At 37.7% G+C, this 26,191-nt stretch overlaps 1 protein-coding gene and 1 long non-coding RNA gene across 2 annotated transcripts; both read right to left on the reverse strand.

Annotated features, from left to right (window-relative positions):
• Positions 1–1,466: 1,466 nt before the first annotated feature.
• On the reverse strand, positions 1,467–19,024 carry itgb3a (integrin beta 3a). The gene is made up of 15 exons (XM_059553469.1): positions 18,796–19,024; positions 17,524–17,609; positions 17,208–17,409; positions 16,716–16,968; positions 16,460–16,622; positions 16,071–16,232; positions 15,659–15,754; positions 15,475–15,564; positions 15,159–15,293; positions 11,245–11,674; positions 8,106–8,328; positions 7,760–7,857; positions 6,733–6,852; positions 6,342–6,508; positions 1,467–1,765 (listed from the first exon to the last, which is right to left on the reverse strand). The coding sequence occupies exons 1-15, from the start codon at positions 18,854–18,856 to the stop codon at positions 1,700–1,702; spliced, it is 2,352 nt and encodes a 783-aa protein (XP_059409452.1). The 5' UTR covers positions 18,857–19,024; the 3' UTR covers positions 1,467–1,699.
• A 4,416-nt stretch (positions 19,025–23,440) lies between these two features.
• On the reverse strand, positions 23,441–24,791 carry LOC132115260 (uncharacterized). Its single transcript, XR_009425468.1, has 3 exons — positions 24,697–24,791; positions 24,478–24,587; positions 23,441–23,552 (listed from the first exon to the last, which is right to left on the reverse strand). It is a non-coding gene; the product is annotated as an uncharacterized LOC132115260 (long non-coding RNA).
• Positions 24,792–26,191: the final 1,400 nt, after the last annotated feature.

Raw genomic sequence — 26,191 nt, forward strand, 5'->3', positions numbered from 1 at the left:
AGTTTAAAATATACACATTATTATTTAGGCTTCATGGTTGTTGGCTATTATAATGGCTGTTACATCCATGCAGAGCCATTATAGTGTAGATATTTTGTAATAGCACTACCAAAATATGCTAGAAACATATGTAACATTTAAGTTAGTGTTAAATGCTTAGAATTAAATATAATTTGATCTATTTCCATGATCGCATTCCATTATGTGGTCAAGCCACATTCCAGACAAAATATTTATGACTCCGCTTCAGTACTTCCTTCACACTAACCTAACAGAGGCATGGAGAAACAAATCTAACTTCCTCCTGAAGCCTTCAGCGTCTGTCAGAGCTGTGTACCATGACTTGCATTTGCTTGTCAGAAGCGGATGGGCTGAATATCTGACAGACACACACAAATAAGTTTATTAATACCCTTACGTCTAAAGCAAATTTGATATCCAACCACAGCAGTGTCTTACACAAGCATATTTCCTGTGAGTCACTTTCAGTTTGTTTGTCTGTGTTTATTACCTCCTGAAAGGACCAGACATAGGTCAGATGGATCGACAGACAACCTTCACAGTCACTCAATCTTCTAGCAAGTGCAAAAGTTAGACAGATAAACAAACTGGAAGTAGAAGCTGTCACTATTTCTGCAAAAAGAAATGATATCTGATGAGTTGTATGCATTCCAGAAGACATGGGATTTATTAAAAAATTGTCATTGGGAAAGTTAATTATATGATTTGTAGGAATTTATTAAGTGGTATATCCCTTTTTACATTAGACAGAGAACAGGAACTAGAAAAGAAGTCCTATTCTTTAAAAATGTTGTTGCTGAATTTTTCTTTTTAACTGGCCACACCCCTTATGAGCATATAAAAGTATTTCAACACACAACACACTGTCCACAGGTCAACAAGTTAGCACTTTAATTGCTTTAAAAACTAGTCTGAATTAAACAGAAATCATTCTTTAAATAAGACACTTTGACTTTCAGAAAATTAATGTAGAATTGTAAACATCAGATTTATTTCAAGGTTTCTATTTCAATGGAATAGCAATAATAATGACTGTTTTCAGAAGGGTTTCCCGTTTCCCCATCCAAACTTTGGGATACTTAGCCAAGTAGAGGAATGTTTTAGCCACAGTGAGTTATATGACATTTTTGTCTCTGTATATTAATGAGCGGATAAAAGAAATAATTTTAACACTAGAAAAAGTTACACACATCACTTTAAATAAAATTATAACACAGGAAATGCACGTGTCAAAATATTTAAAAATGCAGCAAATGAATACCAGCCGTGCAGAGGAATGTACAGTAAGAAGAGAACAATTTTAAAGTCCCACCAGTCCCACAACAGCCTTGTCAAGTTTCATAATGAATAAAATAAACAAACAACTTTATGTGTAACACATATATAGAAAATGTTTTTTTTTACTTTTGTTGTTGTTGTTAAACAGTTCTATCATTAGGAAAATTTTTACTTAAAATTAGTTTTAGTAAATTGTAACTGAGTTTCACTGAACATGTTTACACTCTAACTAGAATTGTCACTCCTAAAAGTTTTGGGTCAGATTTCTCATGTTTTCGGTACATTCGGTTCATTAGTCACCACAGTTGTGGCTTTGGTGAAGCCAGCTGTGATTGGCTGAGCTGTGTGCTGTTGTGATGATCAGTAGTTGTGCCTGACTGAAGCAGAGGTGGTGTCATTCTTAACTGCCACGATATGCTACGTTTTGGAAGGTGCTGGTGGCTCCTTTGTAGAGCGGATTACTAGCCTAAAAGATGAGAGAGATTTTCATTAATGACTAGTGCTGCAAAGCTTAAACTATTAGTAATAAAAGCATTAGCATATCTGTAATTCCCACTTTGACCACTTGGAACACAATTGTGTTAAAGGCATAGTTTACCCAAAAATTAAAATTTTAAATGTTTATCTGCTTGCCCTCAGGGCATCCAAGATGTAGGTGACTTTGTTTCTTCAGTAGAACACAAACGAAGATTTTTTTTACTTAAGAAGACGCGAACACGATCTGGGCAGTTCAGACATTGCGGGGAAAATCAGAGGTTGAAAACAATACAAATACTGTTCAGTTTCTTGCACAAACTGAGTGATTTGTGTTTTTACACATCAGTGTATCATCACGAGCTGCAGTGTTTAATTTGGTTTTGTTTGTGTATGTTTTATGACTCTCAAAGACATGATTCCCATCCACTGGCACTATAATACTGACAGATTGCAACAGTTTGAGTAAAAAATCAATTTGTTTGTGTTCTACTGAAGAAACAAAGTCACCTACATCTTGGATGCCCTGGGGGTAAGCAGATAGACATCATCTTTTCATTTTTGGATGAACTATCCCTTTAAATGATACTGTGTTTCTTAGTCACTTTGGTGCATTTTTCAGATCAGAAATTAAATTCTCAAAACTACTTGTACAACCTCCACATCATCTAGTCACTATATTTCATTTCTGATTTGAGAAATGCACCAAAGTGACTGAGACAAACTGTATTAGACTATAGCATGAATTGTGTGAATCTTGACTAATGAAGAGGATGTAGATCATCCAGTGATGAACATTTGAGCTCTTTCTGAGAAATGGTTTATCTAATGAATCTTCAGGGTTTTTTTTTTTTATTGGTCAGACCACTAATACAGTTTTTCTTAGTCACTTTGGTGCATTTCTCAGATCAGAAATGAAATTCTCAAAACTACTCTTACAATCTCCACATCATCTAGTCATTTGTACACATCATAAAACCAGTTTCTCATTCTTTTGAACAAGTTGCAATTGCTTTTGTACAATCATGCATTTGATTATGCACGTTTATCTGCGGTTTCCTACATTATCAGTTGCTAATGTCATGTTGCTCAAAATATATTATATAATTTTCTGTGCAATAGTCTTACCCCTCAAAACATCTAGTCTTTAGTTCATCGTATAGGTCATTAAATGCAAAATGGTTAATCTAGTTGTCATTAACTGCCAAGTTTTTATTTTATTATTTTTATTTTTACACATTATTAGACTTTTTGTCAATCTGGCATGAATTGTGCAAGTGATTCTTGACTAATGAAGAGAATGTAGATGATAAACCAATGATAAACCATTTCTCTGAAATAGCTCAATGTTTCATCTCATGAATCTTCAGTTGGAAAGCTTATACTGTATATACAGAGGACAACACAAGAGTTACACATTCTGACAATTGACTTATTTTTATCTTTGTGCCCATATTTCCTTTTCCTTTTCTATATCACAATGACATTTTAAAGTTTTTTTTTATTATTATTTTTTGGGTCAGACCACTAGTACTGAAAAAGTGTAACTGGGAATTCTATCCAGTCTCTTTCAATCAATATCCCACATACAGTAATGTGTAAATCTGTACTTTTGAAATGGATATATGGCATACATAAGCATATGGCAAACTGTTCAGAACAGTTACTGTCATCCAAAATGTTGCCATAGTTTACAGTTTTTCTCAATTGCTTTGGCTCAGTTCTCAAATGATTTTTTTATTTCCCAAAACTTTAAGGTCAGATCTCTGAAATTCTCAATTCGCTTCTTTTTCACATAAGATTGGAATTTTTTATTGATTTGAGCAAATTGCAAATGCTTTGGCACATGTGTGCAAAGAGTACATACAAATGTCTGCAGTTTGGACAACAAATAATTGCATATGGCTTGTTGATCAAAACTGATGACTCGATTCTCACTTACACTGTCAAACACTTCAGAACTTCTCAGACATTTTTTATTGTGTAAGCCATCGCATTCAAAACGATCTATTCAATTATCATAATTAGTATACATGAATGTATATTCTAAAATATATCTGACATTGACATTATTTGTAATGTCTGCTAAATTGGCACATGACCTCTAATTGCATTCGCAATCTAATTGCAAATTACCTCTAATATGAATCAACCATTTAACCATTTAACCAATCAACTTTGGGAGTATATATATATATGTATATATATATATATGTAGATTGCCCACAGCACAATCACTGCTGTAGAAGTTTTTGAGAATGGAGGACGTTCACAACCCTGAACTGCAGCAACATGCTCGTGGAAGAGCAATTGGAAGGCGTGTAAGAATACGTGGTGGTGGTAGAGAAAGAAATAATCGAGGAAGAGGTGGAAATAGAAGAGTCAGAGTCTCTGATGAAATCAAGTCATAAATCCTGGTTTTACAATGGAAGAGGCTGGTCGAAGAGTACAGCCTAATGTAAACAGGTCCACAGTGTCATCAATTGTGCAAACCTTTCGTAGGGAAAACAGGTAAATATGTTTTTTTTGTTTTACTGTATGTAAAGTATTTTTACAGTATAAACAACAATATTGTAAAGATAAATGCAAGTCTATTTGTTTATTCTATAGAACTGCACGACAACCTCGTGCTGGTGGCAGAGCAGCAGTTCTTAACCAACTGCAAGAACAGGAAATTTGCAACATGGTCATAGCCAACAATTCCATCGGACTACGAGAGATCCAAAGTGCAATCATAAATGACAATAATGTCTTTGCAAATATAAATTCTGTCAGCATTTCCACCATAGACTGAGTTTTAAAAAGACATCAGATGACTATGAAACCGCTCTATAAGGTGCCATTTGAGAGGAACAGTGAAAGAGTCAAGGCGTTGCGGTACCAGTATGTCCAGTTAAACCATTGGTGTGCACTTAGTGAGTTCTCCTGTTTTTCTAAGATGCCTGTATTACTTTACTGTAAGTTTCAGAAACCCATAAGAAAATACATTTACTGTTACATTTTTTTTTCTGTGTTTCTTCATAGAGAATCATGGAGTTAGAAGTACATGAAACGACCCACATTCTTGTTTTTATGGACGAGGCTGGGTTTAATCTGTCCAAAGGCCGGAGACGTGGTCGCAATCTCATTGGACACCGAGCCACAATTGACACACCAGGCCAACGTGGGGCCAATATTACAATGTGTGCTGCCATTTCAGAGAACGGTGTGAGCACACATATTCCACACATTGGGCCCTATTAATACCCAACTTCTCCTGGCCTTCCTAAATGCACTTTACAGAGACCTGATTCCAGAACAAGAAAGGTTTAGTTAGACCACATTTGCCTAATTATGTTGTTGTCTGGGATAATGTCAGCTTCCACCGAACCAACAGTGTTAGGGACTGGTTTGCTGCACATGAAAGGATAACAGTGGAATTCCTTCCACCATACTCTCCATTCCTAAATCCAATAGAAGAGTTTTTTTCAGCATGGAGGTGGAAAGTGTTTGATCATAGACCACAAAATCAGATGTCTTTGTTGGATGCCATGAATGCTGCATGTGAGGACATCACAGCTGACCATTGCAGGGGATGGGTGCGGCATTCAAGGAGATTTTTTTCCACGGTGTGTGGCAATGGAAAACATCAGATGTGATGTTGATGAAAATCTTTGGCCTGACCAACGTGAGCGACAAGATGTCCACCAAGAATAATTTGTTTGTTTGTTTGTTTTCCCATGAATGTTATTTGTTGTTTGTGTATTTGTGGTAATACACAAATATGAAATGTAAAGTGAAATCTTGTTACTCTTGTCAGTTACTTTACATGTACAGTAAATACACTTGTATTGTGTATATACACGTGAAGTACAAAAATAAACACTGTAAAAATACAAATGTTCTTTGACTTTGACAGTTTTTTTTTCCAACATACTATTGACTTTTCTCAACAAATATGAGATTTTTGTTTAAACCCTTAATTTTCATGGTTGACTTTTGTGGTGAAAAAACAACTAAACATTTTGACCAGTGTGGGTCACACAATGACAAAAATACTTTAGATTTTGGTGGCCTTGGCCAAATTATTGACACAATAACTAGGTTTTGAAGCATGAATTAAATGTTTTGGGTGAGTAACTACATTTTGCATACATGCTATAAAGTTTTGAAGTTCCTGCAAACAGTTGTGACATTTGCACTCACAGTTTAGAGAATGTTAAGACCGTTTCGAAAAATGTGCCAAAGCAATTGAGAAAAACTGTATAACAGGTAATACTAGCAGCTATATTGACAACATGACTAAGCATTTTGACTGTCTTGTTTGTGAATAATGACACAAGGACTTTTCATTCTGATGGCACTGATATGTTCATTGTCATAAATACTTACTTTTGAGATCTGAACTAAAGATTTTGAGTAAGTTACAGGCTTTTGCATGTAATCTATTGTGTGGTGCTGTTGTACGAACTGTTTTAAGAAATGCACATACTTTTTTTGCAAATATTAAGGATGATTTGAGAAATGCACCAAAGTGACAGGAAGCGGTTGGCTTAGCACCTCACAAGTAGTCTGAATGTGGGTCTTACCGCTTCCCACTTAGCCTTGGCTTTCTCCTCCTCAAATTTGGCAAATTCGCGATGGTCGTGAATGGTGATCAGAAGCTTCCACACCAAGAGCGCAGCCAGTCCCAGCAGCAGGATCGCAGTGGAGACCGAAAGAGCAGCCACCAAGACATCAGGACCCCTAGGACACTCTGAACATAAATCAGCAATGACAAAAGATTGATTGTTAAAGAAAAGTTCGTATTCTACATTCAGTTTCCATTTGAATTGATCTCTTCAGTATCTAGTGACTGTAACAGAAGCACAGACAGTATCTACTCATCTCTCACACAGACACAGAGAGTTTATCAGCATGAGCCATGTTTGACAGCTACGTGTCACAAGTTGTCTCTCTCTGCCCCATCTGTCCTCTCACCTGGTTCTTTAACAAGATAGAGGAAGGATTTTCCACTGGCGTCTTCATAATACTGGAAGTTCTGTACGCAGTCGTCCTCATCCTTGTAGCTACAGTTCACTGAGTTCTTCTCATGAAAGACTGGAGAGAACAGATGATAGTTCATTCAGCTACTGAACAAAATATGCTGCATGAAGAACTATAGTCACATAGTGTATATACATAAATAAATGATACTGCAATTATGTTCTGTAGATTGGATTTAAGATGTGTCTGTGGCCTGGAGATGTATTATTCTTCATTTAGAAGACCTACAGATTTTGTAGATTACAAATATACACTTCCATCCAAAAGTGTGTGGTTGGATTCATGTTTTATGCAAAGATTTATGTAAAATAAAAAACAACCTTTAGCCTGCAAGGATACATTAAATTGATAAATAGCGACGGTAATTACATTTTTAATGTTTCAAAAGATCGTATTTCAAGTACTTGCTATATGTTTTAAACTTTCTACACATCAAATAATCCTTTTCATCACAACATGTTTTCAGCGATAATAATAAAATCATCATATCAGCATGATTTCTGAAGGATCGTGTGACACTCAAGTCTGGAGCAATGATGCTGAACATTCAGCTTCGCCATCACAGGAATAAATCAGTCAGAATAAATAGGTTTGGATGATTACTGTTTTTACTGTATTTTTGATCAAATAAATGCAGCCTTGGTGAGCATAAGAGATCTCTTTTAAAATATAAACGATACTGTATACCAGTGGTCTCAAACTCAATTCCTGGAGGACCACAGCTCTGCAGAGTTTAGCTCCAACCAGCTCCAGATCACAGCTGCTTGGAAGTTTCTAGTAATCCTGAAGACCGTGATTAGCTGGATCAGGTGTGTTTGATTAGGGTTGGAGCAAAACTGTGCAGAGCTGTGGCCCTCCAGGAATTGAGTTTGAGACCACTTCTGTATACCCTAAAAGGGCTTTATTTTGGCTACTGCAGATGGGAGATATGTATTATGGGTTGTTGGGAGGTAGAGATTACCGAGCTCATTCACCGGCTCAATGTCATCTCTGCAGACATGATTGCAGTTCTTCTCATACAGATCCCCTCTCTTATAATGTTTACACTCCACACACTCCCTGTGCAGAAACACACATAAATCCACTTTAAGATTAAGTTAAGATATAAAAAAGCACCTAAATATGCTTATTCTCTCTTGCAACAGACATAGACAAAGCTGTATCTAAAATGCAATTTTTGCATATCATTGTAAATCATCAAAACTTATGACATTATAGTTTCTTTACTAAAAATATTTTAGTTTTATCAGGTTCTGCAGTTCTTTTAATATCTGAAATAATTTTCATTCTGACCAACACACACTCACTTTTTAATGGTACAGGCGTCTGGGCAGGTGGGACACTTCTCACAGGTTGATCCATAGGCTCCTGGCTGTGTGCACTCACAGACGCCACACACACAGTGGCCACGGCCACTACACAGCATTCCTCCGCTCCCCATGCAGGCGTCTGTGCGGGTCGAGCAGTTACAGCTATCACCGGACCATCCAGAGACACACTGGCAGGTGCCACAGTTGCACTCACCATTACCTGATGGAGACATCAAACAAATGAATAGCGAATAATTGACCTATAGGAAAATATGGTGAACATGAAGCTCAGGCAAAATTATCATTTAAAAAATTTCATAGAAGGAGGAACTTTTCAAGAACTACCACACAGCTCTAGCAATACAATTACTACAGATAGATACCATATTTCTATATCCCATGAATACTTCATTAATACAATAGCTTTGTGTGACCAGAATTTAAAAGGGGTCATATGATGCTTTTTTAAAGATCATTATTTTGTGTATTTGGTGTAACAGAATATGTTGACCTGCTTTAACGGTCAAAAAACACATAATTTTTCTAATACTGTACATTATTGTAGGTCCTCTAAAACCCGCCTCTCTCAAACCCATCGTTTTCTTCAAAGTCCCTCCTTCAGACAAGCGCAGTCTGCTCTGATTGGCCAACTGACCCAGTGCATTGTGATTGACCAAACTAATGTGTTACCTAATAAGCTCCTATGTGTTTGCAGTACAAAAGCTGCAGACGGTTAAGACAGCTGACTCCACTGTGGTACAATGTGTGTCTCTCTCTCTCTCTCTCTCACACACACACACACACACACACACCCACACACACATACATACATACATACATACATATATACACAAATGCGTGCACCCGCACACACACAAGCACGTATTGGAACATTCAATAGCAAAAAATTAAACTAACAACAAAACATATTTGCAGTAGCTGATTCAGAAGCGCCAGATTGTCGTAGCAAAGTCAGAATGACCTCCTCTCTTAGGTTCATGAAACGGTCGTCCATAAAATGCATTGCTGTTCTGTTGTAAGTAATCTTAAAGATTCCTAAATGCATCTACTTTCAGAAGAACAAGTAAAGTGCTTTTGCTTTCTCCTAGATACACACAGCATCTCCCTGACATGACTGCTTCAACACTAACTATGTTACTGAAAGCACACCTTCTTTATTTACGTGAATATTTGGACATCATTATGCAAATATTTCCACATCATGACGTAGACATGTGGGGGCGTGTTTAAACGAGCAGTTTTAGGGGGGCGTGGCAGAGTCTTAACTTTTACAAAGAATATCTCTTTGGATTTGAGACTTTAGTCTTTACAACTTCAAGGATCTTATCTATACACAATCAGCTAGTAACACTCCAAAGAGAAAAGAAAACTTGAAATCGCATAATATACCGTATTTTCCGGACTATAAGTCACACTTTTTTTCATAGTTTGGCTGGTCCTGCGACTTATAGTCAGGTGCGACTTATTTATCAAAATTAATTTGACATGAACCGAGAGAAATGAACCAAGAGAAAACATTACCGTCTACAGCTGGGAGAGGGCGCTCTATGCTGCTCAGTTCTCCTGTAGTCTACACTGAAGACATAGAGCGCCCTCTCGCGGCTGGAGACGGTAATGTTTTCTCTTGGTTCTAAATAAATGCGACTTATAGTCCAGTGCGACTTATATATGTTTTTTCCTCATCATGCCGTATTTTTGGACTGATGCAACTTATACTCAGGTGTGACTTATAGTCCGAAAAATACGGTAATATGAGGAAGTTGTGGCCTAGTGGTTAGCGAGCGTGACTCCTAATCCTAAGGTTGTGGGTTCGAGTCTCAGGCCTGCAAAGTCCTCTTAAGCAGTCATTACTGTCTTCAGTATCACATGATCCTTCTTTGAAAACAGTTATGCTGCTTAATAATTTTGTGGAAAATATGACGTTTTTATTATTCTCGGATGAATATAATGTTCAAAAACAGCATTAATTTGAAATATTAATATAATAAATGTTTTTATTGTTACTTGTTGTCAATTTAATGCATCCGTCCATGCTAATCAAAAGTATTTGTTTCTTTAAAAAATGTTCAACAGTAGTAAATGACAATACATACTTGTGTGTCAGTTCTGATAAATTATGAAAAACAATTTATGAAATACAACAAGGTGTTACGTAATGCTCACTTAACGTTTGTTAATAAAGCAACAAAGAATTCAACATCAACATTTCCCAAGCCAACACATTCATTTCAACACACAGAATACAGCACACTAGATTTCAAACCAGATTATCTGCTTCTGTGTGTGTGTGTGTGTGTGTGTGTGTGTGTGTGTGTGTGCTCTTGTTTTTGTGACATATCAGGACTCAACTCTGTATAATGACATGGGTATGACACAGGTTTTACAAGGAGAGGGTGACTTATGAGGACATAACCCATGTCCCAATTTTTCAAAAACGCTTATAAATCTCATTCTTATACAGAATGAGTTTTTTTTTGAGAAAGTAAAAATGCACAAAGTTTCCTGTGAGGGTTAGGGTTAGGTGTTGGGTTGGTGTAGGGCCATAGAATATACAGTTTCTACAGTATAAAAACCATTAAGCCTATGGGATGAACCCACTTTTCACAAAAACAAACATGTGTGCGTATGTTTTTTACTGTGTGTATGTTTTATGTTATTTATAGCCAGGGGCTATATACTTACTGACTCTGATTCTTATTGTAGTTTAAACACCCACCTACTAACTCTTACACAAGATATTGTGTAAGAAAACAATTTTCACAAAGGCTGTTCAACAGCAATACCTTTCCCACATACTACTGAAATCTCATTTATCCAACTAATATATAATTTTACACATTCGACTTGCTGTTTAACTGAAGAGAGAATACGATGTGAACACACAGACTCAGGCTTCAGGCTAAGCAGGTGATGTGCACAGACATGTAAAACTGAAGATCATCTAGTAAATCAAGCACATCTGAGTCAGACTGCTGTGGATCACATTGCCTAATAAGGTGAAACACTGTCCATATTATGAGGCAAGAACAAAAAGCTGTGTGTAACCCTCACAAACACACAATGCTACATCTGCTGTACTAATGTATACAATGAGTCAATGCACGTCTAACCTCACCTGAGCATATTTGTCCTTTGGAACGGAGGCAGTTGAAGTCATCACATTCACAGTACGGCCCCCAAACCTTCCCAAAATTAGTCGAGCGACAGGCACACTGGCCGCACACACAGTCTCCGCGCCCATTACAAACCGGCTCTGCTGGGCGAGGGCTACAGCTGTCTTGTTGGGTGGGTTTATATTCGCCCTCGGAGCACTCACATCGAGAGCCCAGTCGGCCCGGGTCACACAGGCACACGCCGCACTCCAGGGTCCCGTTACCGTGGTGACAGGACGGGCTGGCGGGCACGGAGGACTGCTGACAGTTACATTTACAAGCAAAGTCCACAGTCACCTGAAGGGTGTCTTTAAAACCTATTGGCTTCACAATGAAGGTCCGGCTCTTCTCTTTGGGGCAGCCGTAAAGTTTCGCCTCAATGTTAAATGAAACCTATGGAAGAGTAATATAACACAAAGAAAAAAGTTTTGATTCCCAGAGCATGCCTTAATTGATCAAATGTATAGATTGCAATGTGCGTGCGTTAATTTAGTCTGTTTTAAAAAAATAACATATTATTTAATTTGAAAATTTAACCTTGTAGCAGGAGTAGACTATACTGGTACACAAACGATGTAGTTTTTAACTTTCTATACTGTGAAGTAATATATTTTTTAAAGCTGTAAATAAAGCAGGGATTATTGGAGCATGTTTTACCAAGAAAACACTATTTCACTTTCTACTTATATACATTTAATGTTGAAATCAATGTGTTATTTCCTGTTTCATTCCTTTGTAATAAATTGTGAATTTTAACTTCCCTTTCTTGTCTTTTCATTAAAAAAAAAAGAAAAAACCTGGCTATTGTCACATTTATGAACTTTTGTCTCCTTATTTGGTCCTCTTCCTTTTCTTGTTTTAGTTAATTGATTGATCCTCACCTGTCTCCTGTTTCCTCATTACCTTCTGTGTGCTTAAATACCCGTTCTGTTCAATTCCTCCTTGTACGTGATTGTTATTGTCGATGTTTAGCGTTGTTAATGTGTCAAAGCTATATCTGTATGTTAATGCTAAATGTAAATCTTGTATATTGTCTGTATTCTCCGTCCTCATCAGTAAACTCCTTATTTTGTTCCAGATCCTCATCTCACACTTTATTTTACGTTTAGCACTACCTCAGTTTGTAACAGAATCACGGACCTAAACAGTATAGTTTATTTTTTAGCGGCGTTTTTTCTTTCATTTATTTTTTGCCTTTTTTTTTCCTCCTCTCCCAGAATGGCCATCCCAGCAGTCTGTCTCCTGTGCCTGGAGCAACTGGACCGTTCGCTGGAGGACCACACCAGGGACTTTTTAGATCTGGCGTGCCTTACTAACTTCCCTGAGCGCTCGCTCTCTAACTTTTTCTACACCGGCCTGAGCGAGCGGAGTAAGGCACGCCTACCAGCGAACGGTCCCCGAGAGGATTTCGCCGCTTTTGTGGAGTGGGTGCTGGAGAAAAATGGATCGTCATGGACCATCTGCACCGCCGAGGACGATATCTCCAGCCCCACTCCTGACCCAGAGACCAGCCAGCCACCATCTCGACACACGGAGCCAGAGCCCACCGCAGCCGCAGAGCCCGAGCCATCCTCTAAAAGGAAGCAGGATCTCGAGAGCGCGACTGACCAGGTGTGTGAGCCGGCAACACCGTGCATCGTGGGAGTCCTCGTGGAGATCGAGGGCGTGGAGGCAAGCCCTGTCCACACTCCTGCGACTGAGGGTGAGCTGTATCCGATCTCGGGGAAAAAATATGGAGCAACTTCTGGATCTAATTGACTGGTCTATGGAGGTAATTCCTGTATCCCCTGTTTTTCCGCTGGTTCTATCCAGCCCTGATCCCCTTGTATACCCTCTCAGTCTCCCACACCTACCTCCTCTGCTCCATCTCCGCTGGTTCCGTCCAGCCCTGAATTTTCTGTTTCTCCGCTGGTTCCGCCCAGCTCTGAATTTTCTGTCTCTCCGCTGGTTCCACCCAGCTCTGAATTTTCTGTCTCTCCGCTGGTTCTGCCCAGCTCTGAATCTTCTGTGTCTCCTGTGTTCCCTCCCAGCCTCCCTCTCCCACCTCCTTCTAAACCTGCCAGTCCCTCTGCTCCACTACCGCTGGTTCCGTCCAGCCCTGATCCTCCTGTGTTTCCTCCCATCCTTCCTCTCTCTCCTCCTCCTAGACTTGCCAGTTCCTCGTCATCTCTGCTGGTGCCAGTCAGTCCCGCAGCTCACCCTCAGTCCGCGCCATCTGGGCACGATGGTTTGCCGCTGGACTGCCAGTCTCCAGCACCGCCTTGGCATGTTAAGGCCCTGTCTCCGCCTCCAGCCTCCGCGCCCTCGACTCCTCCTCGGTCCTTCGACCCAGCGGCTCCGCCTTGGCTCTTAGCTCCCTCGTCTCCACCGTGGCCTGTCATCCCACCTGCTCCACCGGGCTCCCTCATCCCTCCGGCTCCACCTTGGTCAGTCGTCGACCATCCGCCGCCTCGGGACTCCACTCCTCTGGTTCCACCTCGTCACTCCATCCCTCCGGCTCTGTCAGGCTCCTCCTTCCCTCTGGTTCCACCGTCATCCTCCGTCACTCCGGCTCCACAGCGGTCTTCCAGGACCCCGCCTCCGCCTTGGTCGCCAGAGCCTTCTGCTCCACCTAGGCCCTCCGGATCCTCGACGTCACCCTGGCTCTGCGGCTGTGCTGCTCCATCTTGGGCTCCTCACCCACCGGTGCAGTCTCCTCCTGTCGGCCCCCTGGTGTCGTCGGCCGCTTCTCCACCGTGGCTCCTCCCGCCGTCGACTCCACCGTGGATCTCCATCCTGGCTGGTCTCTGGTGGACCATCTGGCTTCTCCACCGTGGCTCCTCCCTCCATCCACTCCGCCCTGGTCCCTACCTCTATGCTCCCTCATCACCTGCTCCTGGCCTACTCCTCGCCCGCCTCCAGAACCCCCACCCTCCCTCCACTGGTATTCCTCTTGCGGTGCGAGGACGCACCGTTTCCGGGAGGGGGCGAACTGTCACATTTATGAACTTTTGTCTCCTTATTTGGTCCTCTTCCTTTTCTTGTTTTAGTTAATTGATTGATCCTCACCTGTCTCCTGTTTCCTCATTACCTTCTGTGTGCTTAAATACCCATTCTGTTCAGTTCCTCCTCGTCCGTGATTGTTATTGTCGATGTTTAGCGTTGTTAATGTGTCAGCTATATCTGTATGTTAATGCTAAATGTAAATCTTGTATATTGTCTGTATTCTCCGTCCTCATCAGTAAACTCCTTATTTTGTTCCAGATCCTCATCTCACACTTTATTTTACGTTTAGCACTACCTCAGTTTGTAACAGCTATGTGTTCTGTACTAGACTAACTGAGACTTGTCATGGCACTTGTATACTGTTGTTGTTCTCTTGTTGACCTGACTGCTTCTATTGTTCTCATTTGTAAGTCGCTTTGGATAAAAGCGTCTGCTAAATGATTAAATGTTAACTGAGTTAAGTATAATTAATAAAGTAGTACATTTTTTTTTATTGTGTATGAAATTATTTTTTCTTATTTTAGACAAATTTTATTTAAATTCATCTAAAAAGCTTTACTTTTCAACACAATATCACAACATCTTCAGCAACACAAACATTTAAATATCTAACATCACTAAACATAAAAGGTCTTTGCAATTTCAAAATGCATAGAAATCACTTAATTTCAGCGTTTACTCTTCCCATTTCAATCTGCAAAGCAGGCTTGGACCTAAATTCCACCCATGACGTTTCATTGCAACAAAAAAGATGATTTGTCCCAAAACAAATTAATTCAGTAAACTTTAAGTTTGGTATATCTAAGTAGACTGAACACAATAAAATTGTGTAAAAATTCAGTAAACTGAATAAGCAAAATCAATTTTTCTAGTGTATGCACTAGGTGCTGACCGTATCTCCAATTTTGAGTCCATCGCAGGATTTGACGCCAGGAATGAGCTCTCCACCCAGACATGTTGCGTCGATGAACAGAGATAACTCATCTGGCACACCCAGCAGCTCCAGCTCGACCTTAGATCTGATCTTCTACAAAAACAAACGGACCGAGATCAAAGGTCAGCCTCTCTAAATTCTCTCTTTATTTGAGTTTAAGCCCTACTGGATTGAAATGCTAAAATATCTCAAATTAAAAAAGCAAACACAGTTCTCCTAACCAACAAGTTCTCACAACTCAGAGGCTGTTTTAATTCCTGTCAAAGTGATTTACCGCATACGCATCCAGAATGAGTTGCACAACATTTCCAGAGTCTCTGGAAAGCGTTCCGACTGCAGAGCCGGGAATCAGCACGGTGTAGTTCTGTGACAATACAGGAAACATGACAACACCCCATAAACATACATGAATTTATGCATATTGTACATATGTGTTTGACAAAAACATAGAAACTCACACGATAAAGATCCACCATAGTATCGGTTACAGCAAAGATGAGGTTGATGTTATTCTCAGATAATTTGTCCGTGATCATACCAAGTGAAGGATAGTCCTACAAATACACTTAAAAATCAATGTATTGCCAAATTTGCCATCTCTTTCTCTCTCTCTCTTTCTGTCTCTCTCTCTCTCTGTTTTTTAATGTTTTAAAAGAATGCTCACCAAGGCTGCATTTATGCATTATTTTGTGAGCTATTATTGCAACTTAAAATAATACATTTCTAGTTTAATACATTTTTAAATACATTCCTGTAATGGTAATCTGAAATCCTTCAGAGAGAACTATAATATGTTAATTTGCTTCTCCTGAAACATTTCCTATTATTAGCAATGCTGTAAAACATTTTCCCAGTATATGTCTGGCTGACCAGTATAGTGGACTTGTCATATTCATTGTTGTTGTTGATGTGGCACTCTCCATCATGGGGCTGGACTATTCCAGCCAGCCTGGCATCCAAAGCCAAATGACTTCTGTCATCACTTGTGAAGATCAGCAAATGAGATGCATCAGGCCTCCATCCAATTTTTTCCTGGAAGGAGAAAAAAAGAGGTCACACACAAAGGTAAAGACAACCAGCCCAAAAGGTGAATATTCCCTCTGGAATATCCTAGGGTTAATGCTGTATGACGTTTTTTCCCCCATAAAAAATTATTTAAATTTATCTTAAAATTCAGGCTTCAGGCTTTGGGACTATTAACAGAACAGCTTTACTCAGATTGGTTTTGGGTTTCTCTTTGTCTGTGTATTTTGTGTCACCTTGCATACTACTGCTTGCATGATAGCATCAAATCCACCTTCAGGGGCGTCTCTGTTTCTGGACACTTTCTGTTTCTTCACTTCCTCTGTGAACCGCTCTACTTGCTCCGTCAGAGACAGTACGTTACGATAGCCGAATTGCGGTGGGCAGGGTTCAGGAAACCTACAGCAGTCCGAACACAGCAGGGAGACAGAAATCACTAAACTTAGTCTCTTTGTCATGTGCTTTTCTAATGTGAAATGAATTAGGGCTTACTTATAACAAGGATTCTGGATGACTTCTTCCGGGGAAATGTACATGTAAGGTGAGAGCGGTTTGTCTACAAAAGCTCCAAACCCCATGCGCAGATTACTGGTGACGCCCCGTAAAGCTGTGACCAGGCCATTGCCCAGAGTATAAAGCTTCTGCAGGTCGTCCTTCATGGTATTGGTCATGTCCATCAGGTAGTACAGGTCCACTGGGTAATCAGCTGCTTGCTTCACAGTGATCTTGAATTTCTTTGAATCGTCTTGGAGAGAAATGGGACAGATGAATTTTCTAAATTTGAAGAAATTAACATGGATTTTTTTCTTGAAATTTGTAATAGGTTGCAAAAAAAGAAAAATTTGAAGAGTAAAATAATATTATATATTAAAGAAAAGAAAACAGATTTTATTCCTAAACTGTGATGTGAGAAATGTGTAATTGGATTGCACTGGTAAATACAGTTTGTGAAATTTAATGGTTTGTTTTGTTGTACTAGCATACCTGGCCTGAGGGTCAGGTGGATTTTTTGTGGTTGGATCTGAGTGATGTCATCTGACCCCCCTGCCTTGTCACTCAGGGGTACGTTTTCCAGTATCCTCATGCTGCTAACTGGAAACTCAATGAACTTCACGCCACAACCAGACTGAATGAGACTGTCTCTGAGATCACAACGGGACAAACTTGAGCCTCCCTTTCCAAAGATCTGACAGATAAACACGCATACAATGATAACAATCAGCGGGAATCATTTCAAGCAGCCACTTGTCTGTCTGTGCAGGTGTTTAGTCATATATATGAATCAGATTTAGTTTTTTACCTCCTGAGAGCACCAGGCGCAGGTCGGATGTATCGACAAACATTCTTTACAGTTACTCACTCCTCTGGAAGTGCAAATGTTAGAGCCTAGAAACATAACAAGACATTGTTATATTCAAACAGACACTGTTTCTTTCTACTCTAGAAATTTCAGACACACCTTATATTAGATGGCTTTAATTACTATGTACGTATATTAAAAAAAATATATTAATAAATACAATGTTCTTATTGTGTTCATTTTGTATTGCAAAACACTTCTGCGGCTATTGAGGTGAGATAAGGGTAAGGTAAAGAATTATAAGTGTCATTACAGATGTAATTACATGCAGGCATTTTTCTAAATATAAGTACAATGTAAAAACATGTATGTACACAATAAGTGTACTGTATCAATTGAATAATTTAAATGTAAGTACATAGTAGTTAAAGGGTTAGTTCGTCCAATTTGCAAAATTCTGTCATTAATAACTTACCCTCATGTTGTTCCAAACCCATAAGACCTCCGTACATCTTTGGGACACAGTTTAAGATATTTTAGATTTAGTCTGAGAGCTCTCAGTCCCTCCATTGAAGCTGTGTGTACGGTCTACTGTCCATGTCCAGAAAGGTAAGAAAAACATCATCAAAGTAGTCCATGTGACATCAGAGGGTCAGTTAGAATTTCTGAAGCATCGAAAATACATTTTGGTCCAAAAATAGCAAAAACTACAACTTTATTCAGCATTGTCTTCTCTTCCGTGTCTGTTGTGAGCGCGTTCACTGCAGTGTGTGATATCCGGTTTCGCGAACGAATCTGGATCTTTTTGAACCAGTTTACCAAATCGAACTGATTTCGTTTAAAACGGTTCACGTCTCCAATACGCATTAATCCACAAAAATTCTAACTGACCCTCTGATGTCACATGGACTACTTTGATGATGTTTTTCTTACCTTTCTGGACATGGACAGTATACCGTACACACAGTTTCAATGGAGGGACTAAGAGCTCTCGGACTAAATCTAAAATATCTTAAACTGTGTCCCAAAGATAAACGGAGGTCTTACTGGTTTGAAACAACATGAGGGTAAGTTATTAATTACATAATTTAGATTTTTGGGTGAACTATCCCTTTAAGGCCACCTAATATCTTTAAGGTTCTATTTTCACATCATCTCAATTGTGTTGAAACAAACTACAGAGTAATCAGATGAAGGAAATTAAAAAAAAAAAAACCTTCTTCTCATTTTTAAGTCACTGACTAAACAAACAATAACAAAAGGCAAACTTACCCGCAACTGTGGAAACTAGAAGTAAAACTGGCGCCCAAACTTCTATCAAATTCAGTCCCATTTTAAAAGATCCAAACTACTGCAGGCCTCCTGCCTCAGCAGCTCTGTTCTCACTCTGATTCTCTGATGTACAAACTGGGAGTGGAAACTGCCATTCCGAGACATGTAAGGACAGATGACCTAATGAGTTTCAGTATTTCGCAAACGCAGTATATTTTAAGACGCAAGGAAATGTGTAACCACGGGCAAGTTAAGACTCAACAGATGAACGCCGAATGACAGCTTGGTGCTCCGAGTTTACGTGCACACGCAGATACAGGCAGGATATAGGCATTCAATCAGTTCTTATACTTAACGGCTTCCACTGTCTTCATACTAGTCACTGCATTACACAGAATCATCAAAACGACTCATAATGTTTAGTACAACAGCTTATTAAATGTTGGGCATTTACTATGGTTTAGACCGTATAGTTTATTTTTTTTCCTATGTATTCCATTTGTTTGTTTTATGTATTCAACCATTTTTTAAGCTTATATTTAAATTAAAGTTGAGCCAGGTGTTTGGTACCATCTAGTGGTCATATTCATGTTGAAGAAAAACGTTTCAAACATTTCACCTCCACTATGCTTATTTCCTTCACAGCAATTTTCTGCATTTTACAGATGAAGATTAGATTTAAAATGAAGTGCTTGCATGATTTTAGCTCATAACCTGTACAATTAAGCAGTAAATGGAGGCATAAAAAAAAGTGTAGTATGCTCATGTTTCATAAAATATGTAAAAGAGCTGTATACTATGTTTAAAAATAAAGCCGCAATACAAAAATCACTTCAAAAATTACAAAAATATATTTAAGAGAGAAAATAGTAATATATATATATATATATATATATATATATACAGGGCCGTGCAGAGACCTTTGGAGGGGCAGGTGCTCAAAGGATAAAAGGGGCACATGGAACAAGGCTTTAAATGGCACTGTTCAAAATATCAATACAGCAATATATGATGCATTCCTTGCTGATTCGCGTATTGATATGGATGATTATGTATTGATGCGGCAGCAAATGCTCTGATGCAGTTTTGAAAAAGAAAAAATAGAAAAGACAATTTTAAGTTTAAAAGTTAAAAAAATATTTTCTTTCCACCTAATAATAGCTCTGGGATCAGAAACTGAAATGTCTTAAGTTGTCCCAACCTGATGGCTTTTTCTTCTCTGTTTCTACAGAATAATTAAGAACAGCTGTTATAGTAAAAACTATAGAAAACGCTTGTGCCTCTACATTTTCCTCTTTCTCACCAGCCTCTGTCTCCTGGCTTGCTGTTCCCTGCTCCCTTTCTGTCACTTGTGCCTCTACATTTCCCTCTTTTTCTTCCTTTGTCTCCATCTCCTCATCTGGGGCCCGTTTCACAAAGGAGGTTAAGTGAAAACTCTGAGTATGTTTACCCTGAAATGAGGGAAACTCTAGGTTTTCTGTTTTAGAATGGGAGATTTGTCAAACCTGAGAAAGCAGGGTAAGTCAAGCCCGTTTCTGAAAGAGAGGTAACTTACACTCAGAGTCAGTTACCATGGTAACTTACACTATGAGCCTAACCTGGTTGGGAGCAGGTTTTCTTCGATAAACCCAGAGTTTATTTCGGTCTCATCCCCCTTTTTAAACACTTCATTAATGCACGCTGGAAAAATGCTCTTCTTACTAAGTGTTTTTTTTTCAAATATTAAACTTTAATATTAAGTACAAATATTAAAAAAATAATAAAATAAAGATTGATTTTCTATATAAGAAAATGATATAAGAAAATTTGTCTTGTTTCCTGGGGGGGGGACTTTTCCCATCACATGTCACATTAGAATTTATTTTCAATAAAAATGAACAAAATGTTCTAAAAGTGGAAGTAAAGTGCCTAACGAGTGTTTAATAATGATACAACTATTTATAATTGTAATAAATATAATAATTTACAATGCTATTATTGCATCCTGTTTATGTATAACAATACTGAGGTGCAAATGTATCTGCCAGTATAAAGTATAACTAGCATCTAATTATTATTTACACTTAGCCTGTTGCAAAGAACTGTTACTTTCACATGGTAAATAGAATATATCACGATTTTCACTGTACATTTTTCTTCTGTAAATAGCATCTAGAGCTACTTGCACTTAGCCTACTGTAAATAGGATCTATCGCTAAGAAAGTATGTTAATTCCACTTAGTGTAAATACAAATAGCCACTGCCGTATTTTTCTTACTCTATTGGCAGATCATTTGTAAAATAAGAAAAATACACTTAAAATATTATTATAAATATGATTATCTTATATATATTTTTTGCCCATGAGATACCATAAAATGATTAGCTATTAATTCATTAATCTAATGTTCTGCCAGTTTTCACCTGTGATATTATAACACTGAGAAGAATTATATTTGTATTGAGTCTGAAGTATGCAGATGGATTTTTGGCGCGGGAGCTGTTGCCATGGTGAATCGTAATATCAGCGCTTCATTGATACTGGCTTTTTATAGTAGTGGTGCACGCGCTTAACTCTCAGAGTCAGTCAATTTAGAGTTGATTAAACCAACTCATTTCAGCTGTTCTGTAACCGAAAACTCAGAGTTTCCAATCTCAGGGTAAGTCAACTCAGAGTTCAAGTTTAAACTCAGAGTTGGTTGAACCTCCTTATTGAAACGGGCCCCAGCTCTATTACTTTCAACTCTCTGTCCATATAGAAACAAGGCATAATTTACTATTTCAGCATTAATCTATTATTTTAACCATCACTACTGTCTACTCTTGCACCTAATCAATAAGTCCACCGTAAATATTGATACAAAACATTAAACAACTGATATTATTATTATTGTTGCAGTTGTTGTTGTCTAAAATTGAACACCTTTGCAATGTAAACAAATGACAGACTACAAGTGTTATTCATCTCCTTCACACTGCACTTTGATGTCAGGTGTCAGATGTCGCTAGTGTTACTACACTACAGACTACACACAGCAATATAAACAACATATCTGCATGTTCTCACATCACATCGTTCTTGTAAAATAATAATAAGTAAATAAACATCAAAATCACTTCGCTGAGAATGAAACACCACTTACCAGCTGCCGCGGTGTTAATAATATCCTCTAGCAATTAAAAAATGAGCGTGCAGCTTGAGAGGAATCGTCGTCGACAGGTGAAAGGTCATCATGTGGGTCATTTTATTTACGGCTAAATTATTATTAATAAATTTTACTAATATTTAGATTGGGCATGGGCAGGCATTCACAAAAGGGCATGTTATTACAAAAAAATTGAGGAAAATTTGCTTTGACAAAAGGGCACTTTGGGCACCAAGGGGCAAATGGGCAGGTGCTCAAGCACCCAACGCCCCCCCCCCCCCCCCCTCTGCACGTGTCTATATATATATATATATATATATATATATATATATATATATATAATAAAGAGAGAATCATACAAATGTTTTCAAATTGTGCACTAATTGATATGTGCATGCTCCTGAATTTTTTATTTGGCCAATTATTTTATATAAGCATCCAGCAAATCTCCTTCTTTGCATCGCTCTTTTTCCATCTCTCTACTTATCTCCATTTTTACAGTCCATTAAAAGAAGTGGAGATGGAGGAAAGGATACGAGTGCAGTAAAAATCACATCTCAGAGCTGAGCAGGAGACAGAAATCTGAGACCACACTCAAACCTCCTCTACAGAAATATAATGCTATGCCTTTTTTTTTACATTTCCCCTTCCTGTTTTCCATCCTTCACCTTTCCTTCACTGTAAAAAATGTACTGTAGAATTTACGGGATTTAACTGGCAAAAAAGTTGCCAATAAAATCCTGTAAAAATGATGTTAATTGCTGTAAAATGGATTACAGGACATTACTGCAAAGAAAATTACAGTTAATTGCTGTATGTGAAATACAGTAGTTTGTAGTATTTTTTACAGTAACATTGAATTTTACTTGTATTTTAATTTACAGCAATATTTTGTAAATTCACTAAAGTACAGTATTTACCTGGCAAAAAAGTTGCCAATAAAGTCCTGTAAATATATTTTACAGCATTTTTTTGTAATTTCATTAAATTACAGTATTTAACTGGCAACAAAAGTTGCCAATAAAATCATGTAAATACCCCTTAATACAATATGATGTTGTAATAATTTAACAATGAAACTGCTTTAAAGAATAATTTTAACAGTAAACTATAAAATACTGATATAAATGCATTATCATGAGCTCTAGCTTAATACATTTACAAATGAATAAAAACCAAGTCAATGATGTTGCAAATAAGTATTTATTAAAACTGGCAGAAAGACATTGCAAGGCTTTTACTGGTAAAATAAAACTTTCAGTCTTTCAACAGTTAAATCTTATCATAAAAATAGCATAGCATCACAAATAACTGTTTAAAAAAAGCCATATTCAGAGTAGAACATTAACTTTCTATAATAAATGAAGGTCAATCAACAGAATTTGTATAATTTTTTTAGTAAAACAAATGTTTTAAAGAAAAGGATTAAAATAAAATGCTGGAATCAACATTAAATCACAAATTCTGTTGTTTGAGCAAAAGACAATTTAATAAATACATACTGAAAGTCCATCAACTTTCTGAGATGAGCGCACACATGAGGGTTGTCCCTCTTCTCTGAGACTTTTCCACTTGTTTTGCCTCCATGTGTCCGTCTTGTATCCAGTGAGTGTTGTGATTCCAAGAAAACATCTGCACATAAAAACAAGCAGAAGCATCAGGATAAAGTTATGTATCAAATGAAACTAGCTCAATAAAATAAATGTCAAAATGCCACTTATACAGTACAATCAGCATTTACCAGTACTTAAAAGGTTACTCCACCCCAAAATGAAAATTTTACCCTCGTGTCGTTCCAAACCCGTAAAAGCTTCATTCGTCTTCGGAACACAATTTAAGATATTTTGGATGCAACCCGAAAGATTGTAACTGTCCCATAGACTCTCCAGTAAATACCACTGTCAAGGTCCAGAAAAGTATGAAAGACATCATCAGAAAAGTGCATCAGTGGTTCAACCGTAACTTTATGAAGCGACGACAATACTTTTTGTATGCAAAGAAAACTAAAATAAGGATTTATTCAACAATTAGTCTCCTCTGCGTCAGTGTAGTGCCATTTTTGGAGAGTATCTGTTGGACACACACTACATAGCCTGTTCTGTGTCAGCTGCGTCACATGGACACGCTTTCTATGTTCATTTACGCTTTGATTTGAACGAAAACAGCATATCCGTGTGGTGCGGCTGACATAATAAAAAATAAAGACTTTGTTGAATAAAGTTGTTCTTTTTGTTTTCTTTGCAAAGTATTCTTGTAGCTTCGTAAAAAATTACAGTTGAACCACTGATGGCAGATGGACTGTTCTGACAATTCTTTTCATACTTTTCCGGGCTTAGACATTGTTATTTGTTTGGCAGTCAGTGGGACAGACGCAAGCCTCCCGGTTCTCATCTGAAATATCTTAAATTGTGTTCCGACGACGAACAAAGCTTTTACGGGTTTGGAACGACATTAACAGTTAACAGTGATGAATGACTACATTTCATTATGGGGTGGAGTAACCCTTTAAATAAGTAACCTTTTTCGCAAATGAAATTACTTAAGTAAAACTTGTTACCTTTGAAAAAATTAATGTGTGCAAAAGATGCCTGCTCCCGGGACGCACAATGTTGAGGTATGAATTCACAACCATCTGACCCTCAAATAGTCAAAAGCCACTGGGTGGACCTGAAATGAATAAATATAAGCATTAATGTAACCTACAATGCAGTATTTCAATATAAAATGTAATATATATTACAAGTTTATCAAATTATTTAAAGAATTAGTACATTACCTAATAAAATCAGCTTCAGAGTCTTGAAGCATCAAACATTTCTCCACATCAGCTGCTAATCTTTGCACCTACAAGACATAAAGAAAATAATCTTGTGATTTCTTTAAAGCATTATGTACTGTAAATGAGAGCAAAATTAACACCCAAAAAGGCATATATTTTAGAATAAACAAACTATTATAAATTATATAATTTATAATTATAAATTGTAATATTACATTGTAGAACTGTACCACCAATCAAATTAAATAATTAACATTGCAAAATTACAACTGTGTAATGACATGAAATTTGAAAATACAATTAATAAATGTTGGAAAACAGCAATGCTACTTATTAAACCTGAAACTTGTGCGCCGTTAGGTGGCAGTAAATAACTTAATGAGTGAATCAACTGAGTCATTCATTGAACCGATCCGTTCAAAAAGATGAATCATTTGGCTAAAGTTTGGAGAGTTTTGATTTGAGAATTAGCAAAATAGTTTTGCTTTGGTCTTTGTTTGGAACTATTTTCGTTGGTGAAATACAACAACAGTTAATATTGTGTCTAAAAAAGTAAGTAACTTGTTAACTAGTTGTTTATTGAACTATGTATTTGCAATCGTGATACTCAGCAAAACAGCTCACTTGTGATGCTTCTTATATCATATGTTATAAATAAACTCAACAGTTGAACATTTACCTCATGTATTTTCTGTGAGTTTATGTGTGCGGTTAAGCTTGTTTTGATGTTAAATGAAAGGTTAATATAATCAGAATCAGTCTCGCGTGTCAATGCTTCCTCCGTCTTTTTTTCTTTTCTTTTTTTTTTTAATCAGGCTAACGTTAACTTGTCCAGTCGGGCATATAAAGATGTCTTTCACTTATTATAGTAAGGCGTCGAGTCAATATGTGACATTTGAACACATATAAACGAATGAAATTTCACATTTTGCTGTTCGGTAGTTATTTCGATAGATAGAAGTTACTATGACAATCTTTCGAATTGGGCTTTATTTTAAGTCAGGTAAACACTACTTTTAAATGCTCTCAATAAGAACATTTTACTTCCAAAAATCGAACATATGGCCTAACTATCCTATGATAGCAATTCCCAGTTTACTGCACAGAAGTTACCAAGGCCACTGAATGTCAGGATAGGAGGCTATTGTGACATGAAATCGCTTATACATTAACTTAAATAAATATAAAAGTATATATTTCTTAAGTATAATTAAGTGAACTTACCAGGAATTATGAATAAAGCCTCTTATATTCAATCGTTCTCGGGCTGCTCCAGTCGGCTGGGTTTCAGATTTGAATGATGCGCGCGCAATCCCATAATGCCACACTACAGTAAGTTAGTGTTAAAAGCAGGAACTACAGTGACAACACCTGCTTCTTGTAAATGAATTACAGTTGACAGTGGAAATATACTGTTAACAACTGTAAAACCTTATTTGACCCATAATGCATTGCGAATTACAGCTGCATCTTGTAAAATGTTTATACAGTA

This window comes from Carassius carassius, chromosome 1, assembly GCF_963082965.1.
Source record: "Carassius carassius chromosome 1, fCarCar2.1, whole genome shotgun sequence".
In the NCBI taxonomy this organism is placed as follows: domain Eukaryota; kingdom Metazoa; phylum Chordata; class Actinopteri; order Cypriniformes; family Cyprinidae; genus Carassius; species Carassius carassius.